Genomic DNA, 18,366 nt, shown 5'->3' with positions numbered 1-18,366 from the left:
AGAAACGTTTCTCAGTTCATGAAAACGATCTCATGCCGAGAGCCAATGCGTGCGTCTCACCTTTGCCCATGACGCGTGTGAACTGGCCGGGTAAATCCCCCTCTGCGATGACGCTCGTCCCCGACTCAGCCTCGCCGCTGCCGCCCCCTGTGAGGTGGGAGCCGGGCGCGGCACTCTTGCCCTCGGGACTCAGGAGGAGGCGCTGCAGGGACGCCTCCTCGGCGCCTGGGAAAGCCTTGATGGGCGTCATGATCATCTGGTGCAGCTCCTGCAGCGGGGCGCGCAGGTTGCTGCCCTCCAACACGTCCTGGGGCAAAGGATATGAAAGAGATAGAATAAGCAGATGAGGACATTTTAACAACTACTGAACTTTGAGATTATTTGTATTAACAACCATTGTCCCTTTAACTGAATCTATGGAAAAGGAACTGTTAATTCTGACCCATGTCAAATATTAAGGGCGACAGACGAACATATCTCTGTCCACGTGATGAAGGCAAGAATAAAGTAATACCAGAAATACATACGTGTAGTTTACCACTTGCATTAAACCGTATCCCTGTGTCTCCCGCCCAACACAGACCAGCGCTATACACGAGTCGCTGTAAACCCAAAATACCAAGCCACAGGTGTCGTGTTTCCCCGAGCCCTACAAATGCCGCCATAACACATTTTAAAATGAAGCGTCGGTGAAAAGGTTAAGCCTGAATTTAGCCGGCCCACGAAGTCCCTCCTGTGGTTTGCCCTTGAGCGCCATTGTCTTGCCTCGGCGGCTGGAGGGGGTCGTGGGCGGATGGGTTTAAATTCAGAGCCTAAAGATCTCCTTCCTGGATTAGGTGTTCTCTCAGCCGCCATCTCAAGTACATAACACCAACTGAGAGCGCCCGCCCTCCTCCCCTCGCCCACTGGAAGAGAGTCCTGTGGTGTCCGCCCAGGTTAGAAAAAGGCCCAATCAACAATAACAATAACAACAAGACGACTTCCAAACTCGTTTAATTCCAGGTAGGACAAGTAAATAAGTGGAAGTAGACGAGTGTTGATGTCACTGACCTTCTCCAGGCTGCGCAGTAGGTTCTGTCGATCTTTAAGCTTCTGGATGCTGATGACAATCTTGTGTCTGGCTCCTTTAGTGACTTTCTGTTGGAGGAAAGAGGTTTGAATCAAAAATCCCTTCAGTGAAATACTGAATCTGATACTAATAGTTTAAACAGTTTTAAAACTAACCCTAACCCCTGGCTTTAGAGTTTGGTTTACAGATTTTACTTCAGGGATTCGTTACTGCATCTGTTTTGTGAAGTTACTCGTCTTTTAATATCATAATTATTATTTGTTTTTATCCCCTTTTTTGTAACTCTTTTCTTTTATCCCATTTTACATTTTTGTTAATCAGTCTTCAAGCTTTTAAAATCTATTTCCAGGTATTTTATTGTCAGCCTGTTTTGTTTCGTCTCATTTTTCATCTCATCAGTGTGAAGCCCTTTGAACAACAGGGTCTGAAAGCTGCTGTACAAAGATTTGATAGATTTAATGAAGAGAAGCAGATGTTTTTGATGTCAGTGAAGTGAGGAGAGAAACAACTTGTGTGTGGTTGTGAGGACAGAAGGAGCGGAAACCGATCCCGGCTAATACAGTTTAGTTTATTCTAGTACGACTTCTCACATGTCCCATGAAGAGCTGATAGTGACAATCCAGACACTTGCAGATCAAACCAGCAGCAGAATATTGATGAATTATTTGTCACACAGGAAAGGTCTTTGTCGTCTGCTGGACGTCAGCATGTCTTAGTGTGATTGTGTTACGTTTGAGTCCGTCACAGAAAAATGAGGCAGCACCTGCAGGAAGTACACAACTTCCCGCTGAGCTGTGTTAAATTTAGCTGTATCCTCTGTTTCAGAATAGACTCACAAGCATCTTTATATAACATGTAATTATTAACTTTTTAACTTGAACAGACTTAACCTAGTCACATTACTACTTTGATTAGTTTGATAAAACATGTGGTCATGTGCGGAGTTGATTTAAGTCAACACAATAAATAGAGAATTATTTCAACTCAAAAATAACGCGTTGTCCATAGATGAAATATTTAATTATCAATGCTAAATACTGAGTTTGTGTATAAGTGTAAGGTTTATTTGCTTTTGATGATGTTGACTGAATCATTTGAGTCAGGTCATAGCGAGCAGAATAGAAAGTGTAATGTAACAACTAGCTCATATTGTAATAACAAAGTTTGTCTGTTAGCTTGTGTGTTTGTGTTTACGAACCTGCGCCTCCAGCTGCTCTTCAGTCAGCGACATCATCTCATCGTAAGTCATCGTGGAAAAGAGCGCGGCGTATTTGTGAAGACGGAGACTCTTCAGCCACGAGGGAACATCTGTGCAGACAACAAAAGGACACACACACACACACACAAACACAAACACACAAGTACGTTAGATTGTTAACATTTATCAAAATTGAATTTAATGTCAAAACAACATTGAAAATGCTTGGGTTGTTGGGTAAGCACTGCGCGGGCAATGTTCCACCCACAGTGTTCATCTATGTCGTCAAAATACAAATATATAATACACAAGGAAAAATAAAGAAATATACTAACTCATATAAATCTCAAACACAAGAGAATATAGAGTTCGCACATTTCAATTATCTTTCAAAAGAGCTTCAAACCAATAATTCACATTTTGCTATGTTGTGGTAATGTTTCAGTTTAGAGTGAAGCTCTGTTTGAGTCATTTGTTACCAGCACACAGAACAAATACACACTGTATGTGAATCTATTGTGTTTAACATATATTTAGTTTGTTATTAGTTGGTTTTGGAGGACTCACTATTGTGGCACACTTTCAGAAAGACAGAGGAAACTCCAGAGGAAAGTAATTACACAAGCAGAACTCTAGACTTCATGATCACGATGAGACAGTTTTCTTTATGTATTTATCCTTTATTCAACCAGAACGGTCCCATGGAGATACAGTATTTCTTCTGCCAGGGAGCTCTGGTCACGATGAATGATAATGCAGTGAAAGAAAAAGTTTCATATTTAAATACAAGCAGGGAGAGATAACAAAAGAAAACATTAATACACAGCCAACAGATGTAAGACACAAAAACATATAGTAATCAGTTTTGCGATGAAGTTAAAATTTAATAAAAATCTAATTTGTGCCAGATACATTCACGAAGGATCTTATTCCAGCACCAGATTCTTCACACCCAGTCCAGGTTCTCTCTGGCAGTGACAAACAATTGAAACAATGGTGTTAACATTCTCCTCTGAAATCAAAAAGACGAATGGCAGCTTCATCTCTCGGGTATTTTGGTGAGAACTGTTGCTTTGTGCTTTCCTGTTTGTCTGGATGACGACATGACACTTAAAAGACAGGAATGGTTTAAGCTCCTGTGTGATAGCCTCAGAGAGGTCAGCGGGGTCAGCGGGGTCAGCGGGGCTGGTCTCTGACAAACTGCTCCGACTGGATCAACGGCTTCAAGCCTCCGACTGAGAACTAGACGCAGACACAGCAGGCGGACATGTTGGATTCTCCAGGGAGCTAGTCACTTCTCTGCCATCACTCAGGTCCAATTGGGCAGACTGGTTACTACAGGGCTGGTTAGTTAACTAGGCTAACTTAACTGTTGCTCATGAATCTTACGACAGTGACTTTTAACACTTTGCAGTTTTGAAAACTTAAACATTGATTAAAAACTGCTGAATACAGTAAAAAAAAAAACAGGACCTGGACCTTCATCTTCCCCCTGGCCTTAAAATACAACATAATTTGCATAATTAACCTAAATAGACAGCTTATGAAATATGTTTCACATATTTAAGACTAAAACTTCAGATTATTGAAAATAGCTGTGTGTCCATTTCAATTCTGTGTCCGTCTTCCAGCAGCAAGAACTTTTAAGAGTGTTCCATCTCCTCTGTGATCTCAGATGTCATATTCTGTGAGCCACACTCTGGTACAGTTATGGTTTTATTATTTACATGAAGAGTAACGTTAACATTAGATCACACTGGGCTCCATCTTACTCACCCCTCATGCCACTGCCCTCGTCGTGGAAGCAGCCGCGATGCAGACCTCCCAAACCAGCCTCCTCCAGATGCTCACTGCCTCCACTACCCGAGGAGGCGATGCTGCTCTGGGGCGAGAGGGGTGCGTGGTCCGGGGCCGGGCCCCTGGCGCTCCGCAGGTCCTCCTGGGAGAGCCAGACGTGGCCCAGGGGCTGGTTGCTGGGGCCGCTCATGGGAGGCGTCAGGGACACGGAGCGCTTCAGGGGACTGTGCTGCTGACTGCCTCCTCCACTCGTCAGGACTGTAAGAACACGGCGATATGAGTCAGGTACGGGCTGTTACACAGAGCGTGGCGAAGACTGTAGGAATCATGTGGCTGAAAAACACATTATTTCAAATGACAGCATCAACACTGACCTAAAGATCAAAGCCTTTTATCCCAAATAAAATTCATCTTTCCTCAACGGTATATCTGCATACATTCAATTACTGGATGGCTATAAATGAAAGCAAGACATTGTTAACTGATGGAAATGATTTGATCTGCCTGGCCCTCACCTCACATACTGAACAGTACAATCTGTCAAATGTTTTAGCACCATTTATTGTAAAAAATATATAATAAACCAAATAAGATGCACATTTGGTATCTTTCACAGTACGTGTTAAAAGTCTAAAAGCACATATCTAATACATATATTTAATCAGAGTCTGACATGGAGGAAGATTAATTACTCACCTATTTTATACAGTGAAGCATTAAATGTTTTGTGCCAATTAGTTAAATGTTCTCCTCGTCAGTAATAACCGCGGACTACCTCATCCGACACCGACATGTCGAGCGTGAAGAGTAATTCCCTGGTTGCCTTTTAAAATGTTGATTCAAATTAATGTGACGAAGATACGTTTTAAAATCTTGGTTTAAACTCATCTTCTTCTGCGTCAGTCAGTGCTTCTTTCGAGCTTTCTGCCTTTTCCTTCATCCCCTGGCTAACTTTAGATCTCCAGAGCTCAAGTATCACAGATGTGAAATAGTGACGCCGTGTTTGTTTGCGAGCTGAAGCAGCTGGACGGAGGAGGCCGCGTTTGCAAAACAGGAAATACACAAGGCTCTCCTTCGCTTGCCTGTAGATTTAAATACTCATCCTCGAAAGCTAAACACCAAACAACACCTCCGGAATAAAGTAGAACTCTCACCCATGGTTTTGTACTTAAGCAGAGAAATAAATCCACTGCTAAGAAATCTGTGTGATAAACGTGTCTTCTGACCATTACCATTAGAATCAGTGCTGCTCTGGATTAATTTAAAATGGACTTCTAATGGGGCCATAGCAAAATTACTGGTAATACTCATGTCCCATTGACCTTAACCCAGTAAAAGCGGCTCTAGCATCACAGCTTTTTCCAATGGAAGGAGGTAAACAGCATGAAAAGCCACAGAGCTTTTTGTGTCGCCGCGCTGACGGGGTGAGCTGCCACCAATACTCCGGTCTCTCTCCTCCTATATGTGGTCCTCTTACTGCTGGCGCTATGTATAGGACTTCATGGGCCCCGTTTAAAATAGGTGCCCAGCTAACATTACAAGTTCCAGTCCCTAAATATTAGCCATTTTCCCTAAATACAGTCTCCCACAAAGGCTGCCTTACAAGGGAAAGGATGGGTGGTATGTCCCGCTGCGGCTTGGACTGAGGGCACTGGTGGGGAGGTCGTCCGGATGTTCTATCAGTGGCACACAGGTTGATGTGGTGGGACAGTTATACTCCTGCAATCCTCATCTTCATCATCCGCATGACACAGAGGGGCAGGTTGTAGCGAGGGGGGGGAGAACCGGACGAATTGGTGGCTCACTCTGAGCAACAGGAATTCAATTAAAACAAACATGTTTTATCATCTTCCTCGGAGTTCTGCCGACCAGTAAACATCCACACATCACTCCCGGTTTGCTTTTTGTTTCATAAACACTTGGATTAGTGAAGAGAAGCATCTGCCCACCGTGTCAGCCGGGGGTAACTCTAGTTTATCGGTTATGAAATCCGGGTTTTATTCGTGCGGCAGTGAAGCTGCTTGCAGTCAAAGCTACGAGAGGATCTTTCTTGGAGCAGCGAGCAGGGCTTGAAATGAGTCTTTATTTATAAACCCTCAGCTGTTTCTTTCATCTCGCAGAAAGAAAAAAAAAAAAAGAAAAAAAAAACAGAGCCCTTGCATTCTTGTCTGGAAATATCCTGCTCTGACCATAGTTATGTTCAATTGGACGGCCCCGCCCTCGCCGTGAGTTTCCTCCCACCTCACCCAGCCTCTGGAGGTTGATCACGGTGCAGTGTGTCTGCCTCCAGGGCAGCGAGGCTGTTCAGTGGGCTCAGGGTGTGTTAACTGTGCTTGGAGCATTTAACTTATTAACAGCATTAGTCAATCGATTGTCCAATTTCTATGATTTATAGAGAGATGGATACTTTATTAATCCCGTGGGAAATTCAAAATTTTCACTGCTGCAGTCCAGTCCAGTTTGAACCGAAGATGATGGAATGAAAATAGAAAGGAGGAGACATGGACAGAAAACACACGTAAAGTTGGACTCCAGCCGATTTAAGAATCAGCTAATTAAAAAAATATATAAATAAATAAATCAACATATTGATATGAAATGAAAACCTTTATTTTGAAGAATAATCCCTGCAGAAAAGATATGCAGTTTTAATTGTTCTAATTCAAGATGTATATTTTTATGGTTGTATTTGTGTGCTCCTTTTATTTACAGTTATTGTGAATTAGGTTTGATAACAACATCTTGGAGATCATTATGGTTTTTAAATAGGTCTTCTATATGTATATACATTATTTTTCACACCCTAATATTAGTGTTGAAATCTGCCTCTTTCTGGCTCTGCTTGATGTGCAGTGAGGCATTTGTATTTCAGTTTTGATTTGGATGACTTGTTCAGTTTAAAACACACTTTGGAAGATCTATCCCATCTTCAAGTTCAAAACTGAATGAGGGAGCAGTGTAGAACAGTAAAGATTGATTTAAAGGAGAATAACACATTGTACGTCAGAGGAGGAATGTTTGGAGCAAACCGGTGAAAACCATTTATCTATGATTCTGCAGTGACCCGAGTGGTGCACAGGATGTCAATCACAGTCTAGTGTCATCAGGGACAACCCCTCTATCCACATGACACCTGCAGTACGGGTACGGGAGACACGTATATTGTTTAGCCATAATAATAATAATACGTAATGAAATGCTGTGATGGCCAAGAGTCATAGATGCTGTTTCTAATAAAAAAAAGGGAACAGCAATAGATTGTGTAAAGGTCACTGCAGTGATTTAACACTATTAACATTAATGTATTCATTACACTATCTGGTGCTTGAGTGTGTGCCCACTCCTGAAGAACCAGCCACGCATGATGATCATGTGTATTCTCACAGCACAGCACGAACACAAGAGACAGGGGAAAGATGGGATTTCACTTACTGGTGTTTCCACCTCCACTGGTTCCAACTGTGTTGATGGTGGTCGGCACAGAGGATGATGGGTAAAGAAGCAGATGCCCATTCTCACAGCCCGGCTGCTGCCACCCTCCTCCCAGCCCCGAATCCCTGGAGCTCTGCCAGCCGTTGAGGCGGTCGTCCGAGCCGTAGCGTTGGTGGTGATGCAGCGAGTACAGGTTGCTCGATGAAGAGGTGTTAGTGGAGGAGGAGGATCCCGATGAGGTGAGGGTGGATGGTGGTGTTGACTGGTGATGGTGGAGGTGGTGCTGCCCAGAAGGAGGAGGCCTCTCCAGGGAGTCTCCCCTGGCGGCTGCCCTTTCCTCCAGGTGGTTGAGCCAGAGTGCCAGGGCAGCGCGGTCCTCCAAGGAGGTGGCAGGATGGATGAGGGCGTAGGATAGGAGCTGGCGAGACTCCTCCAAGTGGTGGCCGTGCTCGATGGTGTGGGCCAGGATGCGAGGCAGCAGGCGCATGTACTCGCTTTTAGCCTCAACATTGCCAGGTTTGAGCAGTGGGAGATGGGTGAGGACCAGCGAGATGACACGCTCCTTGGGCTCGCCTTGCCACTGGCTGATCACGCCTGTCAGAGGAAAACACAGGAAACATGTTAAACCAGTAACCCACCACTTATTTCTACAGGACTGTTAGATGTATATAAATCGTATGAATCAGTTATGCTGCAAAACGATGTAACTGTCGCTGCCCATATGATTCAAGATGGTGGCAAAGACGAATTCATAGAGGGTCAGACGCATTGGTGAACACATGTGCAGTTAAAAATACGGGACGCCAAGATGATGTCAGGCCCAGTGCAAAGTCATCCTTCTATTTTGCTCTTTCCTCCGTGGACTGCTGCTGATGGTACAGCTCTATACATAACCCAGAGGTCATGGAGCTCTATTGTTGTCCGAGTCAGTGGGCCGCTAGGAGCCCGGGGGCTATACATATCAACAGGTCAGGGCGATAGCTTTGGAAAGCTACGCAAATAAAGACAGGATGCAACAGGACGCGGGCCGCCCTTGCTTCCTGCTCGGGAGTCGATGAGTCGATGATACGTATCCGAGTTTGACCGCTGCAGCCATTCTTGACCTTGAGGATCTTGGCTCAAATCTGTCATCAATCTGGAACATACAAAATGGGAAAATACATGCGTGTGCACTTCTGTCCAAAGATTTCCCTGATGTCACTGGCTACTTTGCGGTGATGTACGGCTCTGTCTGTCCCGTGGAGTGGACAGCTGCAGCTCTGATCGCAGGGACCGGAGACCACAGACACAGGGTTCACATTCATTTCATCCCACGAGAGACGAACAGGACTGAGGGATCAAATAATTCTGCTTTAAACCTGCCCACAGCATGAAAGAGTCAGATTTACACATGTTTGCTGCGTCTTTCTTCTCACAGGAAGTGCAGTGACATGTGCAAGTCCTAGGTCGAGTTATCTCCGCCGTGGTGGTTATGTTTTCACCCCTATCTGTTGGTTGGTTTGCGTGTTTCTTTGTGTCTCGGCAGAATAACGCAAAAGATACTTAACAAATTTTCCCTTATTTCTGAAGACATAATTACTGGATCTTGATATCTAGAGTATAAAATTTGGTGTGGCCACAAATTAAAATCTAGATCTATAGTGGATTAAAATGTGGTTTAATAGGACGGGACTATTGGGCCTTGGTGGAGGCATGAGCTCTACTGACAAATATATATTTATATAAATGACAACCAAATCAGTTGTTTAATAACTATACAAAGATGAAAATATACAGTAACATACAAATAAAAATGTATGGTTTTCTATGCCTGTTTTATTTTTGAAATGGCACTTGTCCTTATGTGATGGTATTTTGGGGTTTTAATACTTTTGAGATCCGATAACAAGACAATGTCTTTGTTTAGACATGTATGTTTTGTCCTACTCGATCAATATATTTATATATTCAGTCATAGACAATATGTTAAGAGTGCTATTGAATGAATATACCACAAAAATATACAGCTTCAAGTTTTATGAGAAGGACTGGAATAAAAAAGGGGTTTGAGAGGGAGGAGGAGAGAATAAATGGAGGGTGGGACGGCGGGAGGGAGGGAGGGAGGGAGGGAGGGGAACCAGGGAGTTACTCCACTCGGCTCCAGGGATGATGTCATCCTTCATTCCAATGAATGAGACAAGCTTCGGTCCATCCGAGAACAGCAACAATTGTTCCATGATTAAAACTCATTTATTTCCATGGGACTGGAAAACATTACTACGCAACACAGAGAGTAAGATAAAAAAGAAAAGTGAGAAGTGGTGCACCCTGCACTTTAAACATCACCATTTTACTTTTGACACAGATTCTCTCTTCAAAACATCAAGGGGTTTCTTCTAATATACAAAATATATCCGAGTCCGTCCTCCTGAAGCTCGTCTGTCGGCCATTTCCCTAAATTATTATCTGTGACTTGACAGACAAGCTGCTTCGACGCCGTCACATCATATCAACCATCTAAGTTTTCATTAGATATAAATCAGTGAATTCAACCCAGCGGCACTCTTCACTGTGGCGTGCAAGGAGCTCATTGTCTTGAGCACTCTCCTTGAACTCTTATTCAAGACAAAACAGATGCAGGTTGAGATATAAATAGACATCGGTACAAACACTGAAGGTAAATTCCAAGGATGCCTGGATGAACTGTGTGGCGGAAAACAAGCCTCAATATTTGGTATCTTAAATATTTATACTTCCTTGTTTCGGTATCAGCGATTCCACCAGATATCCATATTGGTCCGACTCGAACTGAGAGTTGAGAAGCGCTTCTGAGTTCCAATCTACAGTGTGTGTGTGTGTGTGTGTGTGTGTGTGTGTGTGTGTGTCCTCTGAGTAAATACTTTTAGAAAATATTTCAGGAGAAAACGGACTAAATGGAGGTCAAAAGGTTGAGAAGTCGACCTTGGAGCAGTTCGCCACCTCGCAAACTGCAGCATCTCTGACTGATCAAAGAGGGTCAGGGTCATCTCAGGTCAAAGGTCAAACCCTGGGGAAGACACCCAGCGAGAATAAACAAGGAAACTGTCGGAAAACAAATGAACAATTACAAGATAATACAGCAGATTCCCATCCAGAGAGGCCATTCACTGTCCGTTAATTCACACAATACCACAAATCGAATTGAATTCAAAAGGGGACAGGATGAGAAAGTTTCCCCGCACATGTCAGACTCTTTCCTTTCTCTCCCACCCGGAGCCTCGAGGGGAAAGTGCTAACCTCATCCAACTGGAGTAAGAAAGGAGGAGCGGTTAAACTGAGGTTACAGCACCGAGTGTGTGTGTGTGGGAGGGGGGGGGGGGGGGGCCCTCTGGAAACACAGAGTCGTCATTCCTCCTTATAATGTGATACCGACATTTTCCTCTTTGTTCCTTGGTAATATCTGACTCAGTGTCAGTGTGACCTTTGCTCTGTCCAGCTGCAGACACGACCCTGAGCCTCGAGTTAGAAAAATCTGATTATCAACAAGGTGAAAAAAGTCCCATAAACAACAACAACAACAACAACAGACTCAACAATAGAAATCTAAATGAGGTGCTCGGTGATCCAGTTGCTCCTCCATGTACGACGGAGAGACAGCGGCATGCTGGGAAGTGATGAATCACATTAGCATCATTGAGCAGAATCAGTGAAAGAGAAAGTCAGACGAACACAAACACAGAAGCCTCAGACAGAGAGAGTCGTGTGTTGGGGGCTGACACAGCGTTTCCCTGCTGTGGACAGTGTCTGCCGATGAACTCCCTGTGCCGTCCTGCCCCGGCACTGCCCCCCCGACACCCTCTCTGGCACCGGGACAATGGCGCTGCTTTCAGCAAGGCCCTGCTCCTCCGAGCATGGAGCTTCTTTCATAACTTTACTCAAGAGGGTCGTTTCATTTGACAAAGCATGATTTCTTCATTCTACACATGGAGTTTGTAAAAAGCTTTCCCTTGAAAACCGTGGCCTCCGTCTCAAACAGAAAATCTGCTCGGCACTCCCGAGACCTTGCTCCACAGATGTCCTGTGTTTCAGTTTGAGTTCTTCTCACCCCACTCGGGCTGCTTGTGTGCTCACAAAGCTTCTGCTCTCAGATTTCTGCCTTTCACTCGAGGATTCTTGTGAAGTGACTGTGTCAAAATTCCCCGACCAATAGAATGCCAGGAATGACGTAGACCGGTGGAATCATCACCGCCTCATCACAGGAGAGTTAACTCTGCCTCTCACGGGGTTATTGTTTCACCAGGTTCAGCCGATCACTCCCACAGCGTGGATCATATTGTCCTTTTAATGGTGCTTCTACTTCCAGGTTCATATTTATCTAATCATTGCTGTTTTTCCACCTGGTTCTTCTAGAACCGAGTGTCTGATCTGTTAAACACTTTAAAGCGCTTTGTTTATTAAATTCACTGTCTATCATAGTTTGGCTGATAAAGGTTTTACCAATGTGCCAATGTCTAATAAGGAAAAGCAGCTGGCAAACAGGCCGATTCATCCCGTGACCTTATCAAGTGCCCGGATCCATGTTTGATGTTTAACATCTTAGGATGTCTAAAATGACTCATAAAGACATAAAGGACTTTGCGACTGTCAATTAGGGATTTGACAGTTCGCCAATTAACAAATTAGTTAATCAATAAAACCTTTTGTGAGCAACAATGAATCGTTTGGAGTCATTAAAAAACAAAAATTCTGGTTCAGGCTTTTCATATGTGAAGGTTTAAGTAGAAATAGCCTCTTTCATACAAGAAGTGCAGCTCAAAGTGCTTTACATTCATATTGGGGTTTGGTAAAAATAGATTGTCACCTTTTCCTAAGGGCAATTCTATAAAAGAGAAGTTTGTGAGCAACATTTAAGACAAGTGGTCTTTTAGTTTTGAAAAGAGGAGCGTGACTCACTTCTTTCCTACAATGTAAAACATCCTGCTCAGCATTATTTACCAACAGAACACTGCCCACCTACGTGTGCAGCACACAGCTGAAGGCAACAAGTTCCCTCTTGTTCTCAGAGTTGTTCAGCCTCATTCTGGGAAACACTGACGTAGAGCTGAAGCACAAGTCGACAAGTCAGTTCAAGGGAACGCTGGGGTATGAGGGAAGAGAGTTAAAGCCTCTCTTCACAAAATAAGACGTTTTACTGGAGCTCGAACATGTTGCTGAACACGGCCACATCCCTGGAAAACCCCAGAGTAACGTGACTGAGTCAACAACACAAGCCATCTGTGGGGACTCGGTGGACGTTTGGAGAAACTTTAAACTATTAATGATAATAGGGCAATAATTATGTTGCGTCAAAGAATAGCAATATTGTATAAGCAAAGAATTAAAGGGAAATTTATATCAAAAAAAGATGTTATATGAAATTAAAAATACAGTGAATGTAATCCACCTAGACAATCAATCTAGAATGGCACTTTAAATGAAATTTAAAATTAAATCTGCTTGACAGAGTTAATTTGAGTTAAGAAATAAAATCACTTAATCAAGTGTGGGACAGAATTATTGGAAATTTAGTCTGATTTAACTTTATTATAGAGATATGTCAATTTAGACATTAGTCATATGTGATTCAGACATAGATATTACAAATTAAGAATAATACAATTTCAAGTTCCGACTAAAAAAAGACAAGTGACACAAATAATCAAGTATTTCATTTAGCCCCAGATCTATGTCTCGTATCACAGGACTTGTGCATTCACTGAAACACAGAAGTGTCATTGTAAAGTAAATTTTACTGGATTAGCACCGGATTCAAATCAGGAGTGTAACGGTGGCTCAGTGCCTCATCTCCCAGGTTTTAATCCCAAAGATTAAAAAGATAAAGAAGAGCAAACAGAAACCAGTGAAACTAATTACTACAAATAACCTTCCATCTCAGAGTAATGTGAGTTCCTCTGATAACATGGAGAAGGATGAAAGGACCTAGCTTTGACCCTGAGCTGGAAACAGTGTGTCCTCTTCACGTCAGACTCTGTGATCACAAGACAAGTGACGCTGGAGACAGTGGTGGAAACAATATGATTGTTTTAGCTCATTTGTTACACATTGGTTATGTGCAAACACAAGCACACTCCACTGGACACACACCCACACCCACACCCACACGTGGAGACAGTTTGTTAGACACATGATTCCTCTTTCTAAATATAGCTAGGTCACAACAAAGCCACAACAAGGCAGCTCCTAATCACACTGAAGTTGACACACCAACATTGGACGTGTGCGATGCTGGGGGGGGAAACAAAGACACTTTTCACTTTCAAACATGAACTGAAGTTAAATTAACTAACTAACATTAACTAATGGCCAAAAGATCTAGAATCTCATCGTCTTTCCAAGCTGACATCTTTATAAACATCTTCCACGTATGGCTCCTCTCTTTCCTCCTGAGATTTGTGTTTGCGTCAGTCACATGTTAGCAGCGTCATCAACATTCTCATTCATAATTTTTCTGCAAATTTCCTGCAGAGTTCTCACGTGAGCTCAGTGTGACATTTTTTCCGGAGATTCAACTAGTGGCTGGCAGGAGAAATCCCCTCAGCGACTGGACTCGAACATTTTCATTCTGGCCTACAGCAACTCCATAGCATTTCAGGAAAATGTCCAGACTTCAGTGCATGTCTGAAAACTGAACCGTGTGGGGATATGAACCCAGCTCAAACAAATGTCTGTATAAAGTTACACAACTATGAACCAGGTTTAGAAGTTGATATCACTTTTTGGTTAAGATGAAGCTGTAGACCAGGTGCTAGTAGGTACAAACTGAATCTAGGCCATGGAAAACCTCACAGGCTTCTTTCTGTATGTGTGACTGCAGCCTCTAAACCTCTGTCCTGGGATTCTCCTGTTAGCAAAACAAACACGAGGGTTGCTCACTTTGTCCCACCAGCGGCAACTTGCTATAGCCGTTGTTGATTCAGCACCAAGTCCGACACAGCGTGCTCCCTTTACCAACCAGAGGACAGCCACCGAAGGAGAGCTGACGGACAATAAACAGAGCCGGGGGGGATTAATTTAGAAAAAGGAGCAGCCGAGGAGACTCAGAGGAACTAGCAGAAAAACACACCCAACAGAAAGACGGAGAAAGAAAAGATTGGAAGGGATTAAAGGTGAATGGATAACTGCATGAAAAGATCCAGAAATCGACTTTTTAACCCGACTCATTACAAAACAGTTACACAGCTCAGACTCACACGGTTCCATAAAACAAGACCTCATGGTTTGGACAAAGAGCCGCACTGTGTGAGGATGGAATTTGGACTTAGAAGAGCTTGTCGAAGGAGGAAAAAGGAGCTGGGCTAGTGGAGGTTACTTGAGGAGAGCAGAGTTAAGAAAGGAAGAGTAGTAGATGGGTGGAGTGAGGAGGAGGAGGTGGGAGGAGGCAGAGAGGAAAAGTTCCCGCTCCTGCTTTTCCGAGTGGATTCTCCAGCTCAGCAGTGTGGAATGTTCTGGCATACCACAGAGCCTGCTGCTGAAAAATGCAGTGATTCCTAACGGATCCACAGCCCCACACACACAGACACACACACAGACACACAGTCCGAGCCCCAGTCCTATTCCCACTCTACTATGGCTCTATTTAACACCACACACTGTATAATGAGCCATAATATGACAATCTCCAGTCGTTTACACAAAACACTGGCATCAGATGCTGGTCAGGCAAAATGTCACATGACTGAGTCATTGTCTACATTACACCTGTGATACCGACAGTATGAGTGTGTTTTTCCACAGGCTTATTAAGTCTCACTGGATATTTTCAGACAGAAATTTGGTAGCAAATATTTTCTGCAGTTTTAACATTCACAACTAAAGAAGATATCTGGAGGCGAGAGAGTTGCTGGGAAGAGCAGCCTGAGGCAGGATATGATCTATAGATTCCATCGTGGAAAGATCTACATTTTTGTTTGCACCTCACTGACACCGGCGCCGGCCCTTATCACCATCGGCAGATTTAATGTAAAGGAAATGACAGCACACATGGTTCATGTGGACTAATGGTAAAGTTCACGCAGGGGGGTTTATAACAGAACAAATACCGTGTGCCATTCACAGCTGGTGCAGGACTCTGGTAATTCTTGTAGTGAAATGTAAGAATGAAGATTTCAAAAAGTCTGAGTCATAATATTGTTGTTTGCTCCTTAAAGCAAAACCCCCCAAAAACTAACAGATCATTTTCTTTGTCTTTTTTTTTTAAATCATACAGATACAAGATAGCATTTCGAGGCAACCTGGATTATAAAGACACATTTTACAGCTGCCATGAATAGTAGTCGAATAATTGATGAATAGATTGTGTAGCATTTTTCCACAGGTTGCATTGGCCCATTCACACACACACACATTCATGCAACACAGCTCTTTTTCTATCACACACCAATTACGTGCTTCCGGAACAGCCGTCAGAGGTTGAAGGGTTCAGTGTCCTGCCCAAGAACACTTCAGCATGCAGACTGGAGGAACTGGGGATCGAATTACTTTTCTAATTAGTGGACGACCCACTTTACCCGCTGACAACTGAGCATCTTCGGGTGTGACTATTGTCCCAAGTGGGACAAGACAAAACACCTGAACACATGATCTTGGACTGTTGGAAATTGGAAGGGACAGTTTTGTCCAAAGATTGTTCAACAATGACAATGACTGGTAGCTGCAGCCCTTCAAATTCTGATACTCGTGCAACTGAGTTAAATCCGAAAACAAAGAGGCATCACCGACAACACGTGAAATACCAAAGGAGGGTGAATCAAAAAAGACTAAGAAGAAAAAGAAGAAGACAAGCAACTGAGAAAAAAGAGTGGAGATGAGGGAATAAAAGTGGGGAGCAGGAGGGAGAGTGTATATACAGTAAAAGAGGTGTGGTGCACAAAATGTATGATTTGAATGATCTAATACTGCTGCATCGCCACACCCAGAGAGAGAGAGAGAGAGAGAGAGAGAGAGAGAGAGAGAGAGAGACCATGTGTCCTGACAAGAACTGCAGGCAGGCTCCCACAGGCCCCAGCACAAGTTCAGGGGCCCCGTTCGTGGGGGATGAGAGAGGAGAGGTAGAAGGGGGGTGGATACAAGACATAGCAAGATGGCCTGGAAAGTTCACCGGTGTCAACAGGTTTAGACTGGAGGGGAAGAAAAGAGAGGGAATGAAAACTGAAACATAAACAAGACAAGACAATCGAACAGGGCAATAAACTGGAGGAGGAGAAAAGACAAAGAGCCAGGGGAGTAAAAGAGAAGAGGACTAAAGAGGGACAGATATTTCAAAGTACAAGTACAAAAGTGTGTTAGGTATCAGATTGAGCTTGACCACGGGACAAGGACTGTACGGGCGTTGACGCACTGGGGACGAACTTTGTCCAGATTGACCAAAGCTGAGGACACATTGCGACCACATTGAATTCGAAAGCAAATACAGTTGCGTTGTAGTCAGAGAAAAAGACAGTTTGAAAGAAAGAGACAGATTCAGAGATCAGCTTGACCTTGACCTCGGCCTGACCCACTGACACATAACAGAGGAGGAGCAGCACTGTTTACTCCGGTCGAGGCTAAAAGTAAAGTTCAGCCTTTTCTTTCAAAAGGTCAGCTTCAGATTTCAAGATTAATATTAGGACAAGCCTCAGCTCTGCTAAGAGAGTGGTGAAGCAAAGGGGAAGAGGAGGGCAGGGAGAGGAAATCTATCCCTTTCCATCTAAGTGTGTCAGTCGCCGTGCCCGGCAGGTGAAGGGCGGGACAGGAAGTAGGCGGTCTGCGCCGGCGGGAAACCAGTCAGCAAGTGGTTTACACTGCTCCCACTGGACCAGGATCTCATGGACACATGCTGCTCCGATCAGGATATTTGGACAAACGGCCTGTTACTAAACAAACATGACTGACACACATCCGTTTTGTGTTAACGTGGAGTGAATCCACTCTCTGCTGCAAACACATTTCTTAAACCTCACACAATTGAGAAATGGGTTTGTCTGTGAGCAGGATTACACAGAAACTGAGTGAAACTACTTTATTTAAACTTGGTGAAAGGATGGGGTAAGGGCAAGGGAGGAACCTCTTAACATTTGGGAACAATTTCATTGAAGGGGAGGATGCAGTTATGGGTTTTAGGTCACTTTCTTAAACATAGTGAGATAGAACGACCTTATAAGTTTGTATTACAAAACTTCTTTTCTCTTTTATTTTGATAGAGGAAATTCTCCTGTTTACTATACCCGTCTTATCCTTCCATCAATATATTATATTTATATTTACACTTCTTATCCTTTGAGGGTTGTGAGGGGGCTGTGGCAAATCCATCACAGGCCCAAAATACTGAGAGTAACAACAATGCAGAGGAATAATAGATCTTTGGGCTGCTTGAGGATGCCGAAGAAGACCCAGGCAGACACGGGGAGAACTGTCTTTTTAATCTTTATATTACAATCAAACCTTTCTCCCCATGTCTCACCTTCATTAGATTCCGGCCCTGGAGCAGCAACAGAGAGGAGGGAGTAACTCTGCACTGCCCCATCACAGTTACATTTACAGTTTTCTGACAGAAAGTTTGTTTGTAAAGGTTTATTTCCTGTCCGGTCAGATTCCTGATTTGCTTTTTGACTAATGACTCTAATGACAAGATGAGCTCTGAACTGGGAGCTCATGGAGTGATGATTAAAATAATCTACAGTCAGAGGGCCGCCCCACTGTTTTAACTGGTCATCGTCCAAACCCGAGCGCTCGCTCCAAACTTTCCTGCCACAACATTCTTCTCTCATAATGGAAACCAGCAGAGGCTATAGAAAATATTACAGTCTGCAAAACCAAGGATCCGACAGCTTAAGGCAGGTTGGATTTAAGAGTTCTTTAAAATGCCACTCCGTTT

The 18,366-nt window shown here is 43.6% G+C and overlaps 1 protein-coding gene across 2 annotated transcripts in view; it reads right to left on the bottom strand.

Annotated features, from left to right (window-relative positions):
* Nucleotides 1-18,366, bottom strand: part of samd4a (sterile alpha motif domain containing 4A) — a 50,813-nt gene that overhangs the window by 18,240 nt on the left and 14,207 nt on the right. The window contains exons 3-7 of one of the 2 annotated variants that reach the window (XM_062391968.1): nt 7,497-8,090; nt 4,044-4,322; nt 2,268-2,377; nt 1,051-1,137; nt 61-307 (exon numbers count right to left, since the gene is read on the bottom strand). In XM_062391968.1, the coding sequence (XP_062247952.1) occupies nt 61-307; nt 1,051-1,137; nt 2,268-2,377; nt 4,044-4,322; nt 7,497-8,090 (1,317 nt within the window). The remainder of the gene's footprint in view (nt 1-60; nt 308-1,050; nt 1,138-2,267; nt 2,378-4,043; nt 4,323-7,496; nt 8,091-18,366) is intronic. The other variant, XM_062391976.1, reaches the window with a different exon arrangement.

Source organism: Platichthys flesus, chromosome 1, assembly GCF_949316205.1.
Source record: "Platichthys flesus chromosome 1, fPlaFle2.1, whole genome shotgun sequence".
Lineage (NCBI taxonomy): Eukaryota > Metazoa > Chordata > Actinopteri > Pleuronectiformes > Pleuronectidae > Platichthys > Platichthys flesus.
This window is presented reverse-complemented; position numbering and strand designations above follow the sequence as displayed.